Source organism: Capsicum annuum, chromosome 2 (assembly GCF_002878395.1).
Source record: "Capsicum annuum cultivar UCD-10X-F1 chromosome 2, UCD10Xv1.1, whole genome shotgun sequence".
Taxonomy (NCBI): Eukaryota; Viridiplantae; Streptophyta; class Magnoliopsida; order Solanales; family Solanaceae; genus Capsicum; species Capsicum annuum.
In genome coordinates this window covers 137,780,499-137,806,386 of record NC_061112.1, presented here as the reverse complement: position 1 = coordinate 137,806,386, position 25,888 = coordinate 137,780,499, and the positions used below count along the sequence as shown (strand labels likewise).

Sequence of the window (25,888 nt, the reverse complement as noted above, 5' to 3'; positions counted from 1 at the left end):
GCATTTAATTGAGTAATTGATTCGTTTTCTACCTGAAAGCTTAAATTTTGAACGTTTTTGGTACTGAATTTTGGTGCGTGCAGATATGCATCGGATGTGAATGTGGAAAGAGCAGAAGATGTACTCATGCATAAGAGATTACTAGACCTTGCTGAGGATCCCGAGAATAGACCTGCCTTTGATGTCCGACTTGTGCAGGTTACGATTGTTGTCTGCTTTTCGTTCATTTTGCTGTGTGTTTACCTTGTAAAATGCTTTTTCTCTTGATAACTCTGAAATACGGACAAGTTGATAGGGCATTGAAAAACTTCTCCCTATGTATGATGAGAAAACTCTATTTGATCTCAGCTGAATGAGTTGGGGAATTGATTCAACGCGAAGATGTTCACTAGAAGCGCATGATATATTATGTGATTACTTTACATTACTCGAGAGCAGTTTCAAAAACTAGTTAATTTGTCAATAATCTCGTCAAAGCCGTGTTTCTTTTTCTTTTCATCTATACCAAACTTCTCTTGAATTCTACCTTAGGGAGGGTACGAAGGCGAAAAATAATAAGTGATTTTTCCCCATATGTCCTAGCCTTGGTGGACGGAGTTAACTAGTACCTATTGCTACCTATTGTTTGTGGGAGATGGCAGTGTCCTGTGAAATTAGTCGAGGTGCGGACAAGCTGGTCTGGACATCATAGTTGCAACAACATACCTAGTGTAATCCCACAAAGTGAGATCTGGGGAGGGTAGAGTGTCTGCAAACTTGGCCTCTACCTTAGAGGTAGAACAACTCACAGTCCGGACACCACAGTTATAAAAAAGCCTCTCTTTAGTGTTGTTCATTTTTACATCTGTTACACTCTCCAATCACCCAAATTGAAACCATTTTAAACATTTCTCTTATTTGGATAGGCTTCAGTTTCACACATCTAAGGGTTTTTTTCGTCTTTCTTCATAAGTTTCAAGTAGAAATAGAAGATGCCGGAAGTTAAAAGATAGCACAACAAACAACAACAACATACCCAGTGTATTCCCCCTAATGGGGTCTGGGGAGGGTAGAGTGTATGCAGACCATACCACTACCTCAAGAGAAGTAGAGAGGCTGTTTCCGATAGACCCCCGGCTTAGGACCAATAACAGTATAACCAATACAAAAAGTAAGCGCATATAAACTAGTATGGTACATAAAACAAACTAACAGTGTAACAAACATAAAAGATAAGTGCATAATAAACTAGTACGAGATGCAAAAAAGCCAACACCACTAGCCCCAAAAACTACAACCACAATACTACGAACCAGAAACTCCAAATCCAAAGGAGCACTCCCCTATTACTACCGCCGCGCTCCCATCCCCTAACCCTCTATCCTAATCCGCGTCCTCCACACCTTCCTATCAAGGTTCATGTCCTCTGTAAGCTGTAATTGCTCCATATCATTCCTAATCACCTCCCTCCAATATTTCTTCGGTCTACCTCTAGCCCGCCTAAAACCATCCATAGCCAGAGTCTCACACCTCCGCACTGGAGCATCAGGGCCCCTCCCCATCACATGCCCGAACCAACGTAGCCTCACTTCTCGCAACTTATCCTCCACCAAGGCAACTCCCACCTTCTCCCGAATAATCTCATTCCTCACCCTATCTTTCCTGGTATGTCCACACATCCATCGGCAACATTCGCATCTTTGCCACCTTCACCTTTTGGGTGTGGGAGTTGTTAACTGGCCAACATTCCGCTCCATACAATATAGCCGTCCGGACTACCACTCTGTAGAACTTACCTTTAAGCTTTGGGGGCACCTTCTTATCACAAAGGACTCCCAAAGCGAGCCTCCACTTCAACCACCCTGCCCCAATACGATGCGTGACATCCTCGTCAATCTCACCATTACCCTGAATTATGAACCCCAGATACTTGAAACTCTCCCTCTTCTGGATGGCCTGAGAGTCTAGCTTCACAACCACTCCATCTTCTTGCGACATATCACTGAACTTACACTCCAAGTACTCCGTCTTGGTTCTACTTAACCGAAAACCTTTAGATTCAAGTGTCTGTCTCCAAATCTCCAACTTATCATTAACTCCACCCCGAGTCTCGGCGATCAGAACCACATCATCTGCAAATAACATACACCAAGGCACCTCCCCTTGAATATGTCGCGTCAAAACATCCATTACCAAGGCAAATAGAAACGGGCTAAGAGTCTATCCCTGGTGTAACCCTATCAAAACTGTGAAGTGCTCCGAATCTCCACCTACCGTCCTCACACGAGTCTTCGCACCATCATACATATCCTGAATCGATCTAGTGTATGCCACGGGCACCCCTCTAGCCTCCAAGCACCTCCACAGAATCTCCCTGGGAACTCTGTCATATGCCTTCTCTAGATCAATAAACACCATGTGCAAGCTATGTCGCTCGGACTCGGCTGTTTTGCCGCCGAACCCGTCTCGACACGAGACTGAGACGGGGACGGGTGCTTCTGCCGTCTCCAATTCGGTCAATCGATTTCGGAGACGTTGACCAAACTGAAGAAGAAATATGAGGGGAAAAATTGAATAATTAACCGGCAACTTACCTGAAAAAATCCCGACCAACGACTACCGGAACGGTGTTGTCGAAGTGCCGTCGTTGGAAATCATCGTCAATGTCGTCGGAAATCATCGTCGACGTCTCCGGAAACCATCAGCGCAGTCGTCGTACCACCTCAAGGTACCGGAAATCATCGTCGTACTAAAAATCGGGGCAGTCGACGTTGACACAGTGACGTTTTTTCTTTTTTTTTTTTCAAGTTAAAGTGACTCTTTTGAAACCTTTGTGTACTGGTTTTTTTTAGTACTATTTTTAATTAATTATTAATTATTTTTCTATTAATAATTAATTAATCTAGTGCCAGTAGTCCAGCACTGTGTCAGTCCATCAACAAAGTTGATTCATGTCGGTTGGTGTATTAACTGTATATTACTTTGACAATATTAATTTAAATGCTGAATTATATTTATTTTTTATTTTTAGTAAATAAACGTGAGACCTCAGAGATCGAGCGACCAGGCATGAAACCGCTCCACTAATCTCTTCACAAGGTGAATGGCCTCAGTGGTCGAGCGACCAGGCATGAAACCGAACTGATTCTCAGAGATCGTCATGATCCTCCTCATCCTCAACTCTACCACCCTTTCCCAAACCTTCATAGTATGACTCAACAACTTAATACTTATATAGTTGTTACAACTCTGAATGTCTCCTTTGTTCTTATACAACTTAATACCTCTTCATACAACAACAAACCCAGTATATTCCCACAAAGTGGGTTACTTAATACCTCTTCATAATTGTTATAAAATTATGGATGTGAGATCATGCAAGATTATAGCTGGTTACATCTCGTAGAAAATGCAGGTAGAATCATTGAGGACAAAAAGGAAGACGATTTGAAATGTTCATGTTGAAAACATAACTAAGTGAGCAACCATCTTTCTTTTCTTCCAATCTAAGCTTTTAAATCCAGGAAAAGTTCTTATTGCTACCAAGAATCAAAAGATTCTTCGCATGCTTGCCTCATGAAAAAGTCAAGCTGATTGTAAGTGGGCATTTTGAAACATAATTTAGCAAATGAAAGTGTCATTTATAATAAATTAAGCTTTTGGATAAAGTGGCCACAGAATTCAACAGTTTACGTTCAACAGAGGGTGCTAGCAGGACTCATAGAGGATAAAAAGGAGAAAAACTACTGAGGTTGGAGGCGAGTTAGACTTATAATCATGTGGAGGGAAGTTGTACCTATAGACTTACAGTTTCTCTGAATCAATGTGGATAGCTAAGAATAGAACACAATGAAAGCAAAGGGATCCATATATGCTTTACTAATTAGTTAGTAGTAAAATTTAAGTACTAATTCCCAAAATATAATTAGTTAGAAGTAAAGTTTTGTTTTTTAATCTTCCACTTTGTGGGAATATACTGGGTTTGTTGTTGTCGTAAAGTTTTGTTTTTTAATCTTCCACTTTCATTAGTTTTTGTGCTTGCCAGGGATATTTTTATTCTGGTCAGACTTATTCTCAGTGCCGATATAGAGAGTTGTTAATCTCATAACCAGTTATGTATATTACATACAACATCTACATACCCAGTATATTCCCACAAAGTGGGGTCTGGGGAGGGTAAAGTGTATGCAATTCGTACCACTACCTCAAAGGTGAGATAGAGAGGCTGTTTCCGAAAGGCCTCTGACTCACAACAAAAATATTCCAGAGGGACATAATATAAGAACAAGAAAAAATAGGTGGAAATAAACAACAAATTATAAAAAAAATATGCCTACCACAAAGTAGTACCACGCTCGACCTCTTTGAAACCACAAACCTCACCAAAGCTCCAAAACCAAACTACAAGCAAAGCACTACGACAACTAGCACAGATAACAAGACAAAACACACCTACCTACAAGTAGAGAAGATTTCCTACCTACTACCCATCTACTGTAATCCGCTTCATCCACACCTTTCTATTAGTTATATTTATAATACTAATATAAAAGTATGGATGCTCATTATTGAATAGGTATACTGGATTGACTTATTTGAAGAAAGTTTAATGGATATCATATTTGTTAATAAGGAAGTACTTATAGGAGATGTGATGTAATCCTTAAACTTGAGATCACCTTAATATTCAAAAATTATTTGTTTCTTCACCTTAGGCATATATCTTTTGATGTCAACAGGGTGTTGTGCATAGAGCAAGGTGTGTATTGAAGGTAATGAGTGGAATAAAATAAGACCGGTCGCTCTTAATATCGAGGCTATAAGCTCTATGTTATTTGGTGGGCTGATAGATTGGGAATATGGAAAGTCGAATGGGTTCTTAAGGTCTTGTAATTAAAACCATACATCTAAATGAACAAATACTTTGAGAAGAGAATTTGGGATTGACAATTACCCACTCCCTAGATCATATGATATGTTTAAAAGGGTATTTATTGCATGAAAACCTAAGTGGAAGTGATTTTGATTTCTGTTCTATATCCTAAGACAACTTGGGGTTAGACTTGTTAGTTGCAGAAATTTAGATCTATGGTGCAGACCACCAAGAGAAAAGAATTCTTTAATAAAATGTGAATAAATCAATGGAATAGCTATTTATGTAAAGGAATTAACAAATTGGCTAGAATGACTAACCGGTCAAATATTTGAGCAAGTAATGGTCTTTGACCTGCTTTGGCTGTGGTTGAAACAGTTGCACCATAACAGGATCCAATTGAATATTATCTTGGAAGACCTGGGAAATCTTGGAAAATAGTGTAGAAAGGATAGCGTCTTATTAATATTTCTTATTAATGGATGGTAATGGATGAATGTCCTTTGAAATAATCTTGAATATTCCATGGCTCTTGTTTGTGTAATTTCTGTAGTGGGCTTGATGATGTCTCTGTATTCGAATTCCGTCCTTAAATAATAGGGGCATATGTGCGGCACTAATAATGTTTGTCTGTGCACGAAAATGTGACTTGTACATTTAAAAGTGTGAAGGGGAGCCTTGTAGTAACTAGTAAAGTTGTTGCCATGTGATCAGGAGGTCATGGGTCAAGCCATGGAAACAGCCCCTTGCAGAAATGTAAGGTGAGGCTGCGTACAATAGACCTTTGTGGTACGGCCCTTCCTGGCCCCACACATAGAGGAAGCTTTAGTGCACCGGGCTGCCCTTTTACATTTGAAAGTTTGAATAAAAATATATTCAAGTGTAAAACTTTTGTCTTCACCATCTTCTCAGACTCTTTACCTTGCTTTTGTTTCTCACAGCTATGATATAATAGTTGAATTTTTGACGTATCTAGACTATTTGGTTAACCTATAATAGATAAGGTGCTGAGACTTTTGCTTCATTCTTTGGCAGAGCTAGTTAATGCATGGTGTTCAGTGAGTTAATTTAGCAATATATCCATGTAAGGCAGAATAGTATTAGGGAGCTTTTATACGGTATCTTGTATGCTCTGGTCTGACACATTTTTAAATGTCCTAGGAAAAAAAGGTTGAAGCTAGTGGATTGAGTCTCTGAATCTTTAGACAATCAATGGGTTGTGTCTCTATCTTCATATGATTTAAGTGGGTATGAATTAAAAGAAGAGTTCAGGTTTAAATCGAGAAACTTGAATGAGTATGGAAGTCATGTCATAGCTAAGTTCTCTTTAACATTAACAAATGCGAGACAAAATATGGTAAGACTTAATGAGTCAGGCTTACGGCCAGATTTAGGAAGTGCACTTCTGCCTAGATTTATGAGATGGATGAAAGAAAGAGGAGATGTCAATATATATAAACCAACAGAATAGAGAAGGCAGTGATCGACCAACTTGAAGATCCGTAGCAAAGATTGGATTATAACTGCAAAATTTAGAATTCGAGTCATGGCCTAAGACAAGTACTTTATCATTTGAGAGATGGCCTAAGACAACTTGTTTCATGCGTTTTCTCACTTTAAGTTCATAATGCAGGTCCAACCTATGTACAATGGAGTGTCATCCAATACTGTTGATGTAGATCCTTCAGTTAAAGAAGATATCCCGAGGTATGCTCTTTGATTAAGCATTAAAGTTTTTCTTTTCCCTGTAAATTTTCTTTCTGTATATTTACTTTTACACTTTGATATCCCAACCTAATTTTGTGTGCTTCCATGTTGTTTTGTCTCCAGCATTCATCCACCTCCAACATTTGGTTCAGCACCAAATCTTCAATCCCTTGAAATTCATGATAATAAAGCTCATGTGAATGATGGAGAAAGTGATATCAATTCAACCTCGCGGACAACCAGGTTGAGTTGCCTTAATTCTTTATTCAGTGATGATATGATTCATGATGCTAATTTGGCTTCATAGCTTTCATATTGAGTTTATTTCGTCTTCAGAAAGGATTTGTAATTGTCTTTCTTTTCTAGCAATTTTCTTATGAGCCAGTTTATTTATGCAGGCCAATGCACGAGATCACTTTTTCAACAATTGACAAGCCAAAAACGCTCACTCAGGTACCTCATTCTTTTAGGAATCCCCTCCCTTTTTGTTTATAAAGCCATCTCTTATCTTCCCATAATCAAACAGTTTCTGTAGTTTCATGAATTTACCTTATGCGGAGCTAGTGCGAACCGGAAATAAGGCGAAACCCCTTAGTTCCTGTTGTGGATGGATAATACCTGCCATAGGTTGCGCTTCTAGTAACTGAAGATAGTCTCTTTCGAGCTTAATAATCAAGGGAAGATTGACCTTTACCTAAGTCATTCAGCTGATATTTCATGGTGTTTGATTTCTATTTCTCAAGTGCATAGTTTAGGATAAGTGTCTTAGTGAAGACAATTTGATAGGCAAGACTATTTGATCCCCCCGAAGAAAAGTTGATAGAAGACTATGCTGAAGGGGAAACAGAGGATAATGAGAAACGTTGTTTTTATGGACCCATGGGTTGATTGTATGATCAACTTCTGCACCTAACGATATGGGAAGGGTTAGTCAGTTAATACCTAGCCTTCAAGAGTATCTGTCTTCATGACTCTCAGCTTTTCTGATATAATGTTGTTCCAAAGTTAATATAAGAAATTCTTTTAGGAAAATGCTCTCCAGTTATACATGCAAAATCAAACAGTCTCCATAAAATATCGAGACAGTTTGCCTTGTAATCTGCATCTTTTATTTGTTTTCTGTCTATTGCATTTTAAGCTTATATCAATGTTTAAATTATTCATATCTGTGCAGTCTTAGAAGTTAAGTAACTTCATTAATCTGCAGATTCTGCCATATTTTACAGAGGTCTATTAAACATATTTATCTTATCATGTTAACTTTGTTCTTATCTTATTTGCGTTGATGTCCATCTTGGATTTCCAGTTGACCAATATAATTTCTGAGATTGGTCTGAACATTGAAGAGGCCCATGTTTTTTCAACTACCGATGGTTTCTCTTTGGACGTCTTTGTGGTTGATGGATGGCCATATGAGGTATAATATTAGTGTTTCTCTCAAGATCTAACAAAATGCTCGCTAGCAGTTCAGAAGTTTTTCCTTAGCTTTGGTTCCCCTTTTCTTTTTTTGAAACTGAGCTTTGATTCTCTTTTCTTGTTTACATGTGAAGGTCTTTTCTTATGCTTGTTTCATCCTCCTGCCCAAGATTGTATGGCTCCCGTTGATTTTGGACAACCTGAAATGTTTGACACGATTTCATTCCTATACCTCTTTCAAGAATTCAAACTCATTAAAATTCTGAACTCTGAACTGTGATGTGTTTTCTTTTTCTATTGAACATTGAAACCAACTTTGCAGTCATTACCTTTGTACATTCATCTACTATTAGTAATTATAATAATATATGCTGAATTAATATCTAAGCTATGTCCTCAGTAAAATATCGTTATATAAAATGGGATGGTGAAAATGAGCAAGTTTAATGCTGATAACTTTCTCATTCTAGTCATATTTTTCAACTAGATGTATTTTCGCTTAATGGACATGCATACCTTGAGATATTATCTGGTGATTGAGGATGTAGTAGATTTTAAATATTAAAGTTTGGAAAATTAACCCTTCATTGTCTTCCTGTATTCTCTAGATTCTTGAAGTATATTTCTTCTTTTCCCTTTGGTGGTAGTTTTCTTTTATACTTATTTATGTGTTTGAAATTCTAGGAGACAGAGTTGCTTAAGAGTGAGGTGCAAAAGGAAATTATGAGGAGCAAGGTAGATATTGTTCTGACTACTTAATGTGGACAAGAATGGTACTCAAAATTATCTACTTAATATGATTTATGTGGCTAACTTCTTTTGGGAGGAGTAACATACTGATTTTGTTGTATTTTCTTCATAAGGGTGCTATGCAATTATAGAGAAATACCTCAAATAATTGCTTTCTTTTGCTGAATGGACTACCACATGATTATATTGAGTTGAATTTTTGTTGAGTAAGAAATTGTCTGTTTCCACTTAATTATTGGGATAAGATTTTTTTTTTCTTTTTAAAAAGAAGCTCAAAAGAGTTATTCAATGACTTTCTGGAGCATGAAGGTTATCCGTTGCTTGTCTGATGTTTTCTGTAAGAAAACATACTTAAGACTTGCGTTATATTCCAGACAAATTTATAATAGAGAGTTGTTTTTTCTACTAGAGTAATGCCGTAAAGTCTCTGTTGCTAACTCTCCCTGAATTAAATTCAGTAATTGCAGCCACAGCTATAGCTCAAATAAGAACTAATATCAACTGAAATTATGGCACACATATATATCGCATAGCAGATTTTTAGAAGTCATATGCAGATATCCTCTAACACCCTGCTTCACATCACATAATAAAGATCCGAAGGTTACATCTGGAAAAAGAAATACAAATCCTCACTGTAAATTTAAAGCTTGGCTTACTTATCACTTGGCAACTTGGGCTCGGATGCCTGACATAATCGTAGGTTGGTAGGATACTTATGTTAACACCAAATGACCAATAACAATATGGAGGCTAACATGACTCTCATCCAAAACTTTAATTTTGTTTAAACTTCTGGTCAATTAGTGGGCTTGCAAGAAAATAAATTCGCCAAGAATCACTGCTGTTGGTTTCTATGACCAGCTCGACTTTTTCCAGTCACTGATACATGGTTATCTCTTCAACTTTCTCCTGGATGTTATGTGTAACGTGCATTTAACTTTAGTTGTAAAACAATAGAAGAAATCAAAGCAACAACTATGCCTTAATTCAGTCAAGTTGGAATCTGTTATATGAATTGCTAATCCCTATATTTATGCTCATCTCAGACCAATATTGTCAAAATAAAAAGGGAAGTACTAAAAACTCACTATACTTCTGCTAGCATATAAGTCTTTGACATGACTTAAAGACTCCTAAAGCATAGGACCTAAAGTAAACGTTTGTAACTGACGGAAACATATTTCCAACTGAACCTACAAACTGTAGGTCTTAGTTTGAACAGTTCTCTTTTTATATATTCTTCTAGATTTTGATTATCATACTGGACAGATGGTCTCAGTGCTTTGTCTTCTGATAATGTATCTCAGGAGCAGCCACAGTTCGTTGCTTCAACAAATGAGCCAGGTCAAACATCTGAATCAGCTTCCGAAAGTGTAAAAATACCTACTGATGGATCTGATGACTGGGAAATTGATATCCGCCTGCTGAAATTTGAAAACAAAGTAGCATCTGGGTCATTTGGAGATCTGTATGATCGACAATCCACATCTTGATTTCTGGTTGAATTTGTTGAGTCTGTGGATTTATACTGTCTTTTTCAGGTACAAAGGCTCATACTGTAGCCAGGAAGTGGCTATAAAAGTTCTCAAGCCTGAAAATTTGAATATGGATATGGTGAAAGAGTTCTCTCAGGAGGTCTTTATAATGAGGTGTGTCAGTTGTACTATCATGGTTGAGAATCCCTTTCAGCATAACCTCACTGTTGTTCGAATTTACTTTGTAGAATCTTTTCCATACTTAAAAGACTATTTGAAGGATTGTTTTTATTAGTCGTACTCTGTTGAAAAAAAATTGATCTGTGCCACTAGAGAATTTCTTACAATATTTTGCTCCCTCCGCATAATTTGTATCTGTTTCCTTTATTGAGTCACTAGCTATTTCTTCTATAAGTGGAACTAAGCTATTTTATTTTCTTCCTTAGTGGAATTAGGCTATCCAGATGAAAAAATGGGTCATTCATAAAATCTTGGTAAAAAATAACAAATTTAATTATTAGTGCATATGTGAATTTGAATTTTATTGCTAAACTTGTGTTATCATTCTAGCTTCCTATTTCCCGTTTCTTTGATCAATTTTTGAGATTTTGTCTTGCTATGTTTCAGGAAAATTCGGCACAAAAATGTTGTTCAATTTATTGGGGCATGCACACGACCTCCGAACCTGTGCATCGTGACAGGTATATTTCAAGAGCTTATATTCTTAAACTGAACTTCTGCGTCCGTTAATAAATTGGAGAAACTGTTTGTTCCCTGTTGGTTATTACCAGCAGATGCATTGTTTGATTGTTTTATAAGCAGAGGTGTGCTTTTATTCGTTTTCCAGATTTGGAATTTTCTACTCACACTACTGCACTTGAATGACAGCTTATTTTTATAACTTTTTTGTGTACGCCTGTCCTCCTCCATCCATTAATGACAAGGTGCATCTGATAATTTTATTGATCAGAGTTCATGACCAGAGGAAGCATCTATACTTTTTTGCACAAGCAAAGAGGTGCTTTTAAGCTTCCTACTCTTCTGAAGGTTGCAATTGATGTTTCTAAGGGAATGAGTTATCTGCACCAGAATAACATAATTCATCGGGATCTGAAGACTGCCAATCTTCTGATGGATGAACATGGAGTAAGTAGAGCAACTGTTTCTAAAAGCTTGTCTAATAATTGCTTTTTTTTAATGGATTTTAGCATATCATTTCATCTGTTGCTAAACAATCTTCAAACCTGTACATACATTCTCATGCAAAAATTTGCTTGTAATTTAACATGGAAGGCAATGCAAGGTTAATATGCAAGTAGCCTGGGAAAATACAGGGGAAAAGTGCGGCTTGTAGGCTACAGGAGATCTGTACGGCTTAGATTTCCAAGGTTTTTCAGTGCTCCGAACCCTTTTCGTAGGCTATTTCTATTCTGAAATGTCTGATTATGTGGATGATATCTGCTGAAAACTATTTTAAGAGGAAGAACCATAATTTGTAATTAGACTGCAATATTGAAACATTTGGATGAAATGCCAAATAAAGATGATGGAAAGTCAATTTGCAGGGTTCACTTATTCATCGAGTCCTAACAAAAGAAAATCAATGAGTATAGACTACCAAAAAAATCAATGAGTATAGTAGCAGCATTAAAGCTTTATCAGTGGCAATTTAAGTTGGTTCATATTTTGAAAAATGGCACACTGTTCCTTGCTAATTTCTACATCACCAGTTTTTGCATTCCAAGGAAATCTATGATGAACTTTGCTTAAATCAACCCAGCAGCACCTTAACTGCTACTGGTCAGAGTTGCTTCCCACGTTAATTGCTTTGTTTAAAGAATGTTCACTCTGACTTTAAGATCCATCCTCTCTTTAACAGGTTGTTAAGGTTGGTGACTTTGGGGTTGCGAGAGTGCAGGCTCAAACTGGAGTGATGACTGCAGAAACTGGAACATATAGATGGATGGCTCCTGAGGTGCGGAGGATCTGAATTTAATTTTATGCAGAGTTTACTGCAACATCTTCAGTCCAGTTGAAATTCATGATTCCAAATTCTTTACTTTTCTTGCTGACATATGCATGATTGCTCCACTAATTTTCCGTTTATCCTCGTGCTTATATTTTGTTGCCACAATAAAATAACTGCAATAGTTCCCTTCGAGCTGATTAGGGACTAGTGCTTTAAGCATGAGGAGCTTTTAATATGTGTGATGCTCCTCTGACTTTTGCCTTTTATTTTGGATTTTGTTCCTCATTCGGTGAAGTGTGGTTATCAGCCGCTCACTTTCATGCAGTTGTGTCTTGTGTTTTTTTTGGTTCACCCTGCTGCATCTTGGACACTGTACAAGGAGCTTTCAATAACCTCCTACGAGGGTCTTTACTTAGGCTGTCATTGGTAATATGCATTGCAGGACTCATTTACAGTTTACCGTGCATATACATTTGCATTCTGCAATTTGAAGTATTAAAAAATGAACCTCTTGCTGCGTACAATACACCCTTGTGGTGGGGTCCTTCCCCGAACTCTGCGCATAGCGGGAGCTTTAGTGCACCGGACTGCCTTTTAAAAAAAATAAAAAAAATGAACCTCTTGTTTAAATGGTTTGACTTCTTTTACCTTTAATACTACAACATTCTCTTCCGTCATCCTAGTCAAAAATTCTAGCCCAGTTTTGTGCTTAACTATCCTGCAACATGCAAGTCTCATGCTTATAATTGTTTTTATTCGTTGAAGGTGATTGAACACAAACCGTATGACCACAAGGCTGATGTTTTCAGCTTTGGTGTAGTGCTGTGGGAACTTCTGACTGGAGAAGTAAGTTTTTTCTTTGCAGCTATTTATGTCTGTGTATTAATTGCTTGACGCCTCTAACTAACTTTCATGTCCTGTGATGGGGCAGATTCCGTATGCGTACTTAACACCATTACAAGCAGCAATAGGCGTGGTGCAACAGGTAGTATAAATTACAAAGTTTCTTGGGCATCTGTAGTACTAGTGATATCCGATTATCTTCTCCAGTTAAACTAACACCTTACATTTGGTTTGACATGGTTATCAGGGTCTACGGCCAACAATTCCTAAGAGCACTCATCCAAAGCTTGCTGAACTTCTTGAGAAATGCTGGCAGCAAGACCCAACTCAAAGACCTGATTTCTCGGAGATTTTGGACAGTCTGAAGCAACTAACTGGGGAGGTAGGCACTTGCATTATATAAGCTTCATTTTACTGAAGTTTGTTTATTCCTTTGAACCTAGTTTTGTATGCTTAAAAAACAGGTTGGAGATGATGGAGAGGACAGACACAAGGACAAATCAGTCGGAGGCTTTTTCTCGGCTCTAAGAAAGGGCAATCACTGAGATTTTACTAAAGAGAGGAGGGTGATAGGCCTCAGCTTTTGTCCCGGTGTACAGAGTCTCAGAGACCAAATTTGATTCGATTAGTCTTTGAAACTCATGGTTTTATCTAATGTTTGCTTGGCATTCTTTTAATATTCCTAATTTAGTCAGGGGTGCAAGCTGGTGAGGAAAGCTTAGGCAACTCTGTACAGAATACCTGTGAATTTGCGCAAGTTCTAATTGCTAACCCTTTTTGTGCCCCTATTGAGTGATTGTTTTCCGACTTGATGATTTTGAAGTTAACCAAGATGTCTCTATCAATGCCCCCTTTGATTACAAGGGATATCCGGGAAGCTGGTAAAATATATGGTCGACACTCGACAGGAATTGTTTACACCCAAGACATGTTTTCACGTTCTAGATGCACGGCATTATCTTAATGAGTATTGTATTGGATCGACTCGGGAAAGATCTCCCAAATTAAAAACTGGATTTACCATTCAGACTTCATCTTGTTTTATAGATGAAGGATTAACAAAGCCAATCAAAAAACAACTTCCAACACCTGAAGTAATGAGCTCATTTTGAGAAAGTTTATCCAAGGGCAAATGAATCATGGAAGCGGGCAACAACTTGAATGATTCTTTTCGTTGCCTTGCTGCGGTTGAGCGATATTTGAGGTGAAGTGTCACTGATTTTTGTTTTTTCAAAAGAGAATCCGCTGCATGATGATGTAATGGCATAATGCAATACTATATATGATGGACAACTGACATTTGGGTGATAAACTCTTTAAAGTACAACTAGACGTTGAGTTTAGATTCTACTGGAATCAACACAATTCGGGTACAATTCATAAATAGTAATTCTCAGTTCCCCCAATTGAAAAATAACCATTGTCATAGAGAATTGTAGAGTCATGGTATAGTACAGGAGGATCCTAAAAAGATTTGAGTAACCACTTTCTGCCCTGTGTCTAGTTCAATGTATAGATAGATACCTCTGCCATCGAATTGTGCGTGAGAAGTGAAATCTGAGGTTCATAGAGTCTGGGCATACAATTTGAAAAGAAACAAGATTAAAACAATAATTTTTTGGTACAAAAAAGGGCAAAGAATCAAACTGTTAGCAAGACCAAGAGAAACAAGATTAGAAGAGAATTAGATCATTTCAAAACCCCATGCGTACATAGTAATGTACTGTAGATATGTATTAATCTAAAAAACAACTATATGCAATTCCACAAAAAGCAATATCACGATTTACACAAGTTTTAAATTCGTTAGTAGCAATATCAAGCTCTAAGGATCGCAAGAACTAGAGGTACAGCACTACAAGTCATGTTTAGGCACTCAACAAATCCCTCCATCCTATTCACTTTCCAATATATGGTTGACATCTGACGACATTTATATGCAACTGAACGAAAATTTGCACAGTTTTAACTTGTATAAGTTGACAATGTAAATCAATCTTTGCACTAGGTAGTCACCTAAAAGATTGTTTATCAACGGTCGTCGCACTTGCTGAGGAGTTGCCGAGCTCGGACAGTAACTTGCAACCGTGCAAGGGCGTGCATGCAATGCAGAGCTATCCTTGCTTGTCTTCTCACACATGCCCCACGCACCACTGCTTGAAGCCTCACTAGGCTTTTCAGTGCCTTAAACGCCCGTCTTGCCTTAGATTTTGAATCAAGAACACATGTATTAGCAAATGGTAATGTCAAATTAAAGAAGATGGGTGATTATAACTTGTACAACTTACAAGATGACCTCTAAAATGAGACTGAATAGTAATAGCAGCCATATCCTCTTTAGGTATAAAATAGGCGCGGCCATTGTTCTTCGTAGGCGACCGTCCATTGGCGCTGCTTGTCCTATTGGTAATAGTGTTGTTATGAAGAACAATGATATTTTTATGTGAAGGAGATGACCGGAATAGTTTCTTTTTGACACTGCCAAACCAATTCTTCTTGGACATCCTCATCTTTGATACTAATATTGTTGGCCTTCTTCTAAGCTATGTCAAACTCAACTCTGGCAGAGCTCCTGAATAATGGACAGATTTTAAGTCTACTTTTCATTCTTGAAATAAGGAAGCGTGGCCAACATGTTTGTCAATAAATAAGAGAATGGAGCAATGGGTCTACAAGAACGTGGCAAGATGAAATTGATTTTGTGTAACTTTTAAGTATTTCAAAGGACCATTCCAGCACCAGGGGCCGGCCACTAATAATGATGGCTTGAACATATACCAAATAATATTTGGACAACGTCAAAGAACAAAAACATATAAACTTTTACCATCGATATAGTTAAACATGTCATAACAGACTAATTGCTATTTTTAGCAAATTATCATTACTAATATTTATCTTTTATATCACTTGTAACTACATTATACTGTTGATTGTGTAAATTTTTAAATTCAATTTAAACAGATTAAACTTGTACAGTACGTTGGTCCGGTCCGGTTCGGTCTGGTCCAGCTTGTTCTGCATTTGCAAATGCCTAACCATTCTTTCATCATTTTCATCTGGTTGTTATTCGTTAAGATTCCTTAATTTGAGGAAAGAGATTATTTGATTTTTCTTTGTGTGTTGATCACTTAATCTGTTTGTACCTACCATCTTATTTATCTTTGTTTTCAATCCAAAGCAAAGACGTAAAATAAAGCTGCTTCTCCATTTTCCTTGTTTCTCATTGTCATGTGTAATGTTTTCTTTTTTATTATATCTTTTTTACTTCTGTAATTTATTTTTTCCCAACTGTTTTGATTTGTGATACTTGAGCCGAGGATCTTTAGAAAATAGTCTCTCTACGTGTGTGCTCTCTATCCCCAGACCCTATCTGTGCGGTTATACCCAAGGGCGAACGTACATTGTTTTTTGAGGTGCTTCGACGCCCAGTAAACTCAACGCGGAATATGTATAATTACGTAGAAAATATAAAAAAAATAGATATAAAAGATATAAAAACACCCACTAAAACAAAAAATTGACCGAGTGTATTGGCATTTAGGTTGATCTTTTCTTCACTGGAAGGGGCATTCTAGATAAATATGTTGTTGTAGTAGTATAATCCGAATAACATACAACTATACAAGTGGTTGTATAAGTCCCTCAGTTCCATAGTTCTTAACCACTTTTGTTTCTTGAATATTAATTTGACTAACTTCCAATGTCAACTCTTTCACAATAGTAATTCATCTTTCGAATTAGATATTCAATAACAAATTGATAGATTTTGTCCTGAATTTCCTACTTTACCTGACTTTTTACCATAATTAGAATTACCTTTGTTATGAAAAAAAGTTTTGTTGTTGAAAAAAATCTCTTACCTATTAGGTTTCCTAGTTGATTTATTCTTTCAGGAAGGGTTACGCAGTTCTATAAATAGAAGATCTTCTTCTCAAACCATAACATAATAGCATTCACAATGTAGTCGTTTAAAGAGTTTTGTTCAGGGAAAGATTTTCTCCTAACAGTTTATGTTTTCTTTAATATAAGTTTTCATGTGTAGGCCAATTGACCAAAACATATCAATAATATGTCTTTTATGTGTCGTCTGAATTATCATCTCTATGGTTTGCAAAATATTAACTTGCCCATGATGCCTTCTCGATTTCGAACCCAACACAAATATTATTTATTCCAGCAGAACTAGGAGAACAATATTTACACATATTGCTTACAATTTTTTCCAGCAATTCAGATTCTCCCACATTGGATATCACCTAATATAAATTACTGTACAAAAGTTTTTGCAAGTTGCTTCTCAACTTCAGCCACATTTTGATGTGCCATGGTTGAGTATAGTAATTAAGATGGTGTTATTGTGCTTATTAATTAATCTACCCTTTTATGTGGTTGAATAAAAGGCTAATAATAGCTTTACATTCAAGGCTCAGTTGGAAGTCCACTCTCTGTCCATGCAGCATATCCTCCAGCAATGTCAGTTACCCCAGTAAATCCCTGCATAATATATAGCACATAGTTAATGAGTGGCGTACGTAGGATTTTATGTCGATTTATTATCATAATTCAATCTGTAAAAGGTCTAAGATTTTACTTCTTGGGCCAAATTACTGTAGATTATTTTCAATTAAGGTTGATTTATTATATACAAAGTTACAAACATATTGCATATATTTAAAAAGAGTTATTGCTCAGATATTTCAGTTTCAAGATACTTACAGCTGCAAGAAGATCAGTTGCAGCCATAAAGGATCTCTTACCCAACTGGCACCCCTGTATAATGCAAGTCAAACAAAGACGATATTAATAAACAAAAGTAAATTGACAAAATAATTAACTCGTGAATTGAAGCTTATTATTAAAATAAAAATAAATCATATAACTTGTGGACTTACAACTATAATTTCATCATCTTTCCCAAAATGTTCCAACACTTCCGCAAAGAAATTGGGGTTCTTTATCATACCTGCACCAAATGTACAGAGCTAAAAATATAATACTAGCAGAGTGCTATAAACTAATATTCTAATGACGAAACGTGACCTGTTAAAATTGTTAGTATGTTTCAAATCTTGAATACAATACATTTCAATTCTGTATACAAAAGTAACCTGATTGGACATATGTTCTTGATATAATGAAATATTGCCAAGAGATCAGTGCAGTTAAAAAAATCACATTTCTGGTGTTGGAAGTAAGTAGCACAGGGGAAAATAAAATACTTGTAAGATATACTCCCTCTTTCATTTTTAGTTGTCCATTAGTAAAAATAGACGTCCACTTTTACTTCTTCAGGTATACGATTTTGGCAGCATCAAATGTTTCATCAGGATTATTAAATAAGGCTTCAACTATGAGCAAGTAAGAAACAGAAAACGAAGTGAAGGTGAAAGAAATAATAATATATTTTACATGTAAATTTTGAGAACTCAGGACAATTGTAGAAAATATATCATGCATGGTTGCCACTTAGAAATAAAGAGGACATTTGTATAAATTTATTTTTTTGAAACACTATATTAATATTGTCAACAACATCTGCTATCAGAAAAAGGGAGTACTATTTATCTATTGAATTACAACTAATAGTCGAACCTGAGCCAATTCTAAACATGTAAGGAATGTTTATGGCCCCTGGAGCATGCCCATCACTGAATTCTTCAACAGTTCTGCACAAAATAAGGTTAAAGATTGAATCTTTCATACTAATGATTGAAAGAATTTAGTAACAATCTCAAATATTCAAAGGCATGTGAATATGTTTGACTCTCGAAATCCGAAAAATATGTTATATAAATTGGCAGTACCTGACATCTAAATAACGATGACCAGCTTGAAGCAATTCAAGGGCAACACGAACAGGAACAGAAGTAGGAACAGTAGGGGACTGTACTTTTTCTCCAACTGCTGCCATCCAGCTACACAGATTGTTCAAAACTCCATCACTCATTTTGAAGCCAAAAACAGACTAGAGAATTTAATCAAGAACCCACCTAAAGTTTGGATTTCTACTGCTAGTAGTGCCGATGTTACGTCTCCTTTGAGGCTGAAATTGAGACCTTGCCATCGGAATCAACGACGCTGATCCATTGATCTTGCTGCTACATGACATTCAAGTAACACAAAGCACCCATTAGAAAGAGAGAAAAAAAAAAATTGATTCAGGATTTCGAATTTTTAATGCATAGAAATAAATATATATACCTGTGTGTTAGAAGTGAAAATGAGGTCGAGGAAAGGGAAATAGTTCTCATGATTGATTGCTTATAAGTTTGTTGGCTAAGAAAATCTGAAACGTTAAGTGAATATATGTAGCAAGAAAGCTAACGAGGGTTTGTGATGGAAATTGAAAAAAAAATAGCAGCTTTTTGTTGAATTATTATTATTATTATTGTGTTAACGGTGAGAAATGGAAGGCGGATATTTAAGGGTGAAGACAAGACATGGAAGTAGGCTAGTGGAAGCAATATGGGTGTTCATTCAAGTTGTATGGATGGATAGACACGTAAAGGAATAGTATCATTGGACTTTTGTGAATTCTTAATTTTGCACAACTTTGTAATAAGATAATTCCCAAAATAATATGAGGGTGACATGGATAATTTGTGGCAGGATAAGTCCCAAATGGACCCATTTTTTCAAACTCTTAACGCCTTACCCTTCTTTTATCCACACGCACACTTTTCAATGCCCTTCATATTATTGACCTAAGTAAGATTTTTTGAATTTTGAATAGATATAAAAATAAAGATTTGTTTACGTATATGGGCAAAAGAATCTCTCGTACAACGACCATAAAACTAAAAAAAAAATATATCATAAATGATCTACAAAATCAATTCTCTCAATTATATATTGATGTTATTTCTTCTTCTCCTTTTTTTTTTTTTTTCTAATCATTCGATCTAAGAAATTGACATTTGTGATTAATTTAAAATCAGATAGTGCAGGATTCAATTGGGTATAAAAGGTTTTTTTTTCTTTGTCAAACATGAGATTTCTAGCTAAAGGTGAATAAATTTATTCCATCTCGACGCTCTTTAATAATGTGATTATGAAATTACAAACATGAAGAACAAAAGTTTATAATAACGAATTAATACGCGTTGTTTTATTTCATTTGCAGTTGCAAGTTATAAGTTATTAGATGAAACCTATCAATCAGCTTTAAAGGAATAAAAAGTTTGACTGGTTTTTGTAACTTTTGTTGTGTTATAAGTGGTCATATCTAATAAAAGTTTATTGAAATAAAAAAAAAAGTTGTCATGAGATAATGTATTTATTGTCTTTATTGTGAACTCGTAATAATATTTGGATAGGGGTGTCACGTATTAGAATCATCCCATGAGCTTGTTAAATATTCTTTTAACAGTTACATGTGCACATATGTAACAGGGATGTTGGAAGCTCAATTGTGTTCATTGGTTGTTTTTAGGATTAAAAAACTTGTATAAGGTGTAGGTAGGGAAGTTGAGAATTTTGGCAAATGTAGATTTCTATACTGCTTCTAGAATCGTTTTTTGAGAAGTTAGGGATGCCTAATTTACATCATGTTAATATAGAGGGCAGACACGATGTCCCCTACTCCACATGTTTTCTCTTGTTGGATAATAAGCAAAGACCTAACATAAAATTGAACGGGAATCGGTTGGGTGCGCCAGGCCTGTGCAGTAGTGCAACACATGGGCGACATCGCAAGAGCCAGGTATCAAGCTACCTTGTGTGTCGATGACACACATATCAGATATTAAATTGATAAGAACGGATGCCACACTTGATCTTCGCCAGAAGGCGGAGAAAGGTATGGTTGACACAATGTAAACAACTAATTTTAATCATAAGCACTTGCTCTTAAGGCTTCTGCTGCTACTGTAACACGATCATTGTCAAAATATGAGCTGCACCTTTTTTACTAGCCAGAACCTCCTTTGTGTTGGAAAGGGGTTTGGTTGGCATGACACCTACCAATAGATTTCTATGCAAAAATGGACATTGAGCCTTGACTAGGGGCGGAGCTACCCTATGTATAGGGGGTCGGTGAAAAATTATACTATATTTACATGGTTAAGATTATTTTTTATGTATAAATAGCATATATTGAACCCCCTTCAATTAGTTTGTATGTTCTCTTAGTGAAAATTCTGGCTCCGCCACTGGCCTTGACTCTGTGATAAATGTTCATTCCCTTACAAATGCTAATATTATATTGGACAAGTCTACCGGAAGAATTACCTAGATAAGAGTTTTTCCAAAACAAGGTGTGTCTATAGATTAGAATCCAAAAATTCATCAAAAGTGAAACTGTTCTTTTCGGCCTATCTTAAAAGTTCAAAAATATTTGAAGTTAAAAAAAGGTATTTTGTAAGTTGACTTCTATCCTAATTTGCCTTTTTTAGTGAGATTTGTGAGATATATTCATTTATATTAAAATCACCACTGGAAAATTGCATTAAATTAACCAAACCTACAAATTAAATGAACCAAAACTATGAATTAAATTAAAGTGAAATTGTATACATGTTTGTTTGAGGTCCACGAATTAAAATTAAAGTGAAATTGGATCATATGTTTGTTAGAGCCACAAATTACTACCGATCTGTGGATTTTTCATCTGTTGCATCGAACTACTATAATCTGAGGATTTTTCATCTGTTGCATCGAACTACTATAATCTGAGGATTTTTCATCTGTATGCACGATTCAACGAGAATAGAAACAAATTACTTTGTGGATTTTTCATATGTTGGATCGAACTACTTTTCTTCTGTTGGATCGAACTACTATAATCTCTGGATTTTTTATCTGTATTACACGATTCAACGAGAATAGAAATAAATTACTTTCTGTGGATTTTTCATCCGTTGGATCAAACTACTACAATTTGTGGCTTTTTCATCTGTATACACAATGCAACGAGAATAGAAACAATTTTTCATTTGTTGGATCGAACTACTACAACTTGTGGCTTTTTCATCTGTATTTTTATCATTTCGAAATCCGCAATTCAATATAGATGGATCTTATACCCCATCTATATGTCCCTCTTCCCGAGTTAGTAGCATAAACAAAGAGGGATTAGTGAATGAGAAATATAAGTTTCCTATTCAACAAATTACTTTCGACATGTAATCGTGGTCTTTCGGCCTAAAAGTGAACTGATGTTCGACGTTTTAGGAGTTGTGTTATTTACTTGGAATCGGAATAAAACTGGGCGATAGGAATAGGAATAAAACTGCAACAAGAGAAACTGTAGTGCGCTTATTGTGTTTGCTTTGCGAGATCAGATCAACCGCAAGAGCATAGATGGGCCTGACCCAAGAGATATTTGAACTGGTACTGGAGGGGTGCGCCAGGCCCATGCAGTAGTGCAACACATGGACGACGCGCGAGAGCCCAGATAGCAAGCTACCTTAGTGGACTCTCCCCCTTAAAAAATTGAGTTAATATCGTGTGAGTCAATGACCCACATATCAGATATTAAACTGATAAGAACAGATACTACACTTGATCTTAGCCAAAAGGCCGAGAAAGGTATGCTTTATTCAGCGCAAGTGACTGGCTTTTTATGACAAGCACTTGAGTTCTAATTCCAGCTTTGGCTTCCGATGTGGGAAAACTAACATACAAACATTCAACTCCAACAAGAATAGGAACTGACAAGAGATGCGCTTACATGAAAACATTACCCTGAAAAATAAATGGAACTTCAAGGAGTACTCTTTAAGTTAATATTTGCTAACATTTCATGCAAATTCTAATCTAGATCTTCTTTTAACAACATTTTTCTGGGTTTTAGTCCTTAAAAAGACCTAATAGTCATTCAGTAGAAATACTTAGTATTTAAAGTTAAAATTGGATAAGTGTATTTGGAAGTTGAAGTTGTATTGGGACACTGTATTTCACTTGAAAAAAAATTGTGAGTAGGAAAAAGAATTACTACTTGAAAAACCTATCTCCAAAGACTAACTAAAAATCATTTTATTATATAACCAACAATGTCCTATTTAGTTGGTTTGAAGCTTTAGGTGTTTTAGTTGTGCGTGGATTGATTATGTTTCATAAGTTGCCAAGATATGCTCAAAGGAATAAAAATGGAACAAGAGAATTGTAACAGGGTCTTGTGTACATAATTAAAATCGGTTCTTTTTATCTTTCAGTAGAATTGTGGCCAAAAAATAAGTTAAAAGATTTGTATAATTTATTGATTGAATAGTCAAAAATACCTATTCTTTTTTCACAAGAAAAATCAAGATTAGTAGCAACACTTATAACATGTGGATGAACGGTACCCTTTGAGTTTGAAATGCTATTGTTGTAAATATTGAACTTTAAGTACTTGTAAACACAATTATCATGTAGAAGTTTAAATATTGGTTTGAAGGTATATCAAGTGAAATGTTGGTTTACACTAGCAAACTTTCAACTTTCACACCTCTTTTTCCTAATTAAAGAGTACAGGTTCAAGCATAAATCTAATTTCATAAACTCTTTTTTTCCAACTTCAATTGCAAATTACTCTTATTTTTAACTTCAACTCAAATGCTGCCCATCTCTTACAATAAAGTAACGTCATTCAGTAAGATAGAGCTAAAGTCAATGTTGGTGCAAAAATTAAAGTGATTCAAATCGGCAATCAACAACATTTCCACCACTAAATACTTAACTATAGTATCTGAACTTCAAGTGAAAAATTAAATTTGTTTTGAATTTACTATTTCAAGTAAAATAGTGATTTCGGCTCATAATCTTACATATTCGTTAATTCTCTTTTCAACTTAAGTTATATCTAAACAATAGTAACTATTTCATTGAGCGTCATTTGATAGCTGGTTTGAAGATGAATTATGCATGTATTAAATTCTGCTCAAGTAATACCACGATTAATAGCTAGTTAGGAGATAAATTATTCATGTATAAAATTAATATGATGAAAAAAACTAATCATGTACAACTACCAAACTAACACTTGCTTAACATAATGCATACATTTCGTCATAACTAATCTCTGCATAATTATATACTTGGATAACTCTTGCCAACAATGACCCCTAATTCCTTTTCAACTTCCTTTTCGTTCGAACTCTAGCCCAAACAACATAAATCTGTCTGTCGAGATACATAATATATCTAATAAAGATATATTTTTTTCTTTGTAAAGATATATAATTAGCTCCTCATACATTTTTTTTTTGTCTTCGAAATACATAATGTCTCCAACGAATATACATCTTTTCTTTTGTAAAGATACATAATTAGCTCTCGATATTTTTTATTATTATTTTGAATATGTCGAGATATATAATTAGCTCTCCGATACATCTGATGAAAATATATAATTAGTTGAAATTTTTATAATTACTTTATAAGGATGAGAATTTTTTTTTTCTATTATATAGAAGAGGTGGTTTCGACCACCTCTTGCAATTACCAAAAAATCAACTACTTCCACTTAATTACATACTATGCCCCAATATATAATAATTTCATTATTTCATCATAATGATTTAAATATTTAATATATTCTATTAATTTATATTAATTAACTATAACTACATATTGAAGTAAATTTTTATTTATTTATTTAATTATCTATCATGTTCAAAACTAATTTGTTACCACAAATCACAATAATTAATAACTTAAAATATTTAAAAGACATACACAAATTTTATTGACTCTTACCAAAAAAAACCCTCTATCCCCACTTAATTACATACCATGCCCCAATATATAATAATTCCATCGTTTCATTATAATGATTTAAATATTTAATATATTCTATTAATTTATATTAATTAACTATAACCACATATTGAAAGTAAAATTTATTTATTTAATTAATTAGCTATCATGTTCAAAACTAATTTATTACCACAAATCACAATAATTTGTTACCACATATAGAAATTTTATTGACTCTCATTATTTTAGCAATGTCATATAAATTGAGATAAAAAAAGTACTGCAAATCATAATAATTAACAACTTAAAATATTTAAAAGATATATAAAAATTTTAGTTGACTCTCAAAATTGTATCGAAACCACATAAATTGGGACAAAAGGAGTAAATATATTATTTGATAATTACGTAAAAATTATTATAAATCACAACAATTAACAAGTTAAAATACTTTTTTAAAAATAGATAAAAGTTCTATTCAACTCTCAAGATTTTATCGGTGCGGTATAAATCACGACAAAATAAAAAATTATCTTAATTAATTGCAACTAAGTATTTAAAATAAATCAATTTTATTATTTTAATTGAATTTTATATAGAAAATTAATCTTTTTATTTATTTATTTATTTTAGTAAATTTAAATTTTAAAATTATTTTTTTCTTATATAGAAATGCTAATATTTAAACTTAACTTTAAATTTTTAAAGTGAAAAATTAATAAATTTAATTTAATAAAATAAATTTCTAATGAATATTTTCTTAGAATTTGTGTTGGGTCAATATGTATCAAGATAAAATAAAAAATAAAAAAAATATTTAGTAAAATTTTATTATTGTGAAAGATCAATATAATGCACTATCCAATAATGTTTAATAATATCATATTTTGCATATGCAAATATAGCATCCCGTATTTAATTAATATACTATTTCGGTGAATTATAGATAATTACTATTGGATATGATAAAATTATATTAATTTTTATAGTAATAACATAATCAGTCGCTCTTAATTAATTATTATGAGTCATCTAGGTATTAAGAAAATAAATAATATTTAATAAAAAATAAAATAGACATAAAATGCGAAATTAACTCTTAATGTTTTAAATTAAATTTTCATCTTTCGAACGATGATTTTACTATATCACTCTTTATTATAAGTCATTTATGTATTAGAAAAATAAGAA

The 25,888-nt window shown here is 34.8% G+C and overlaps 3 protein-coding genes, 1 non-coding gene and 1 pseudogene across 5 annotated transcripts in view; 1 reads left to right on the top strand and 4 right to left on the bottom strand.

The window, feature by feature from the left end:
• The window catches only part of LOC107859833 (serine/threonine-protein kinase STY17), a 14,579-nt gene extending 776 nt beyond the window's left edge, over positions 1-13,803 (top strand). The window contains exons 2-16 of the mRNA XM_016704955.2: positions 84-198; positions 6,486-6,559; positions 6,683-6,802; positions 6,958-7,012; positions 7,866-7,976; positions 8,660-8,710; positions 10,036-10,196; positions 10,270-10,377; positions 10,831-10,904; positions 11,174-11,349; positions 12,083-12,178; positions 12,938-13,018; positions 13,104-13,157; positions 13,263-13,397; positions 13,480-13,803. Coding sequence (XP_016560441.1) covers positions 84-198; positions 6,486-6,559; positions 6,683-6,802; positions 6,958-7,012; positions 7,866-7,976; positions 8,660-8,710; positions 10,036-10,196; positions 10,270-10,377; positions 10,831-10,904; positions 11,174-11,349; positions 12,083-12,178; positions 12,938-13,018; positions 13,104-13,157; positions 13,263-13,397; positions 13,480-13,560 — 1,492 coding nt within the window. The 3' untranslated portion in view covers positions 13,561-13,803. The remainder of the gene's footprint in view (positions 1-83; positions 199-6,485; positions 6,560-6,682; positions 6,803-6,957; positions 7,013-7,865; positions 7,977-8,659; positions 8,711-10,035; positions 10,197-10,269; positions 10,378-10,830; positions 10,905-11,173; positions 11,350-12,082; positions 12,179-12,937; positions 13,019-13,103; positions 13,158-13,262; positions 13,398-13,479) is intronic.
• Positions 13,804-14,421: 618 nt separating this feature from the next.
• Positions 14,422-15,655, bottom strand: LOC107859834 (protein IQ-DOMAIN 20). 2 transcript variants are annotated; one of them, XM_016704958.2, is made up of 3 exons: positions 15,304-15,655; positions 15,032-15,217; positions 14,422-14,588 (listed from the first exon to the last, which is right to left on the bottom strand). In XM_016704958.2, the coding sequence occupies exons 1-2, from the start codon at positions 15,523-15,525 to the stop codon at positions 15,047-15,049; spliced, it is 393 nt and encodes a 130-aa protein (XP_016560444.1). In that variant the 5' UTR covers positions 15,526-15,655; the 3' UTR covers positions 14,422-14,588; positions 15,032-15,046. The 2 variants fall into 2 exon arrangements, with proteins under 2 accessions (XP_016560444.1, XP_016560443.1); XM_016704957.2 differs by lacking the exon at positions 14,422-14,588 and having other exon boundaries at positions 14,692-15,217; positions 15,304-15,653.
• A 1,507-nt stretch (positions 15,656-17,162) lies between these two features.
• LOC107859835 (thiosulfate sulfurtransferase 16, chloroplastic) lies at positions 17,163-19,364 on the bottom strand (the record flags this gene model as incomplete). Its single annotated transcript, XM_016704959.2, is given in 7 exon segments — positions 17,163-17,512; positions 17,735-17,788; positions 17,911-17,981; positions 18,611-18,684; positions 18,823-18,933; positions 19,009-19,116; positions 19,220-19,364. Coding segments are annotated over 7 exon segments (543 nt in total). The 3' UTR covers positions 17,163-17,437.
• Positions 19,365-20,662: 1,298 nt separating this feature from the next.
• Positions 20,663-20,820, bottom strand: LOC124896504 (annotated as a pseudogene).
• Positions 20,821-22,354: 1,534 nt separating this feature from the next.
• Positions 22,355-22,550, bottom strand: LOC124896500. Its single transcript, XR_007052841.1, has one exon. It is a non-coding gene; the product is annotated as a U2 spliceosomal RNA (small nuclear RNA).
• Between the last annotated feature and the right edge of the window lie 3,338 nt (positions 22,551-25,888).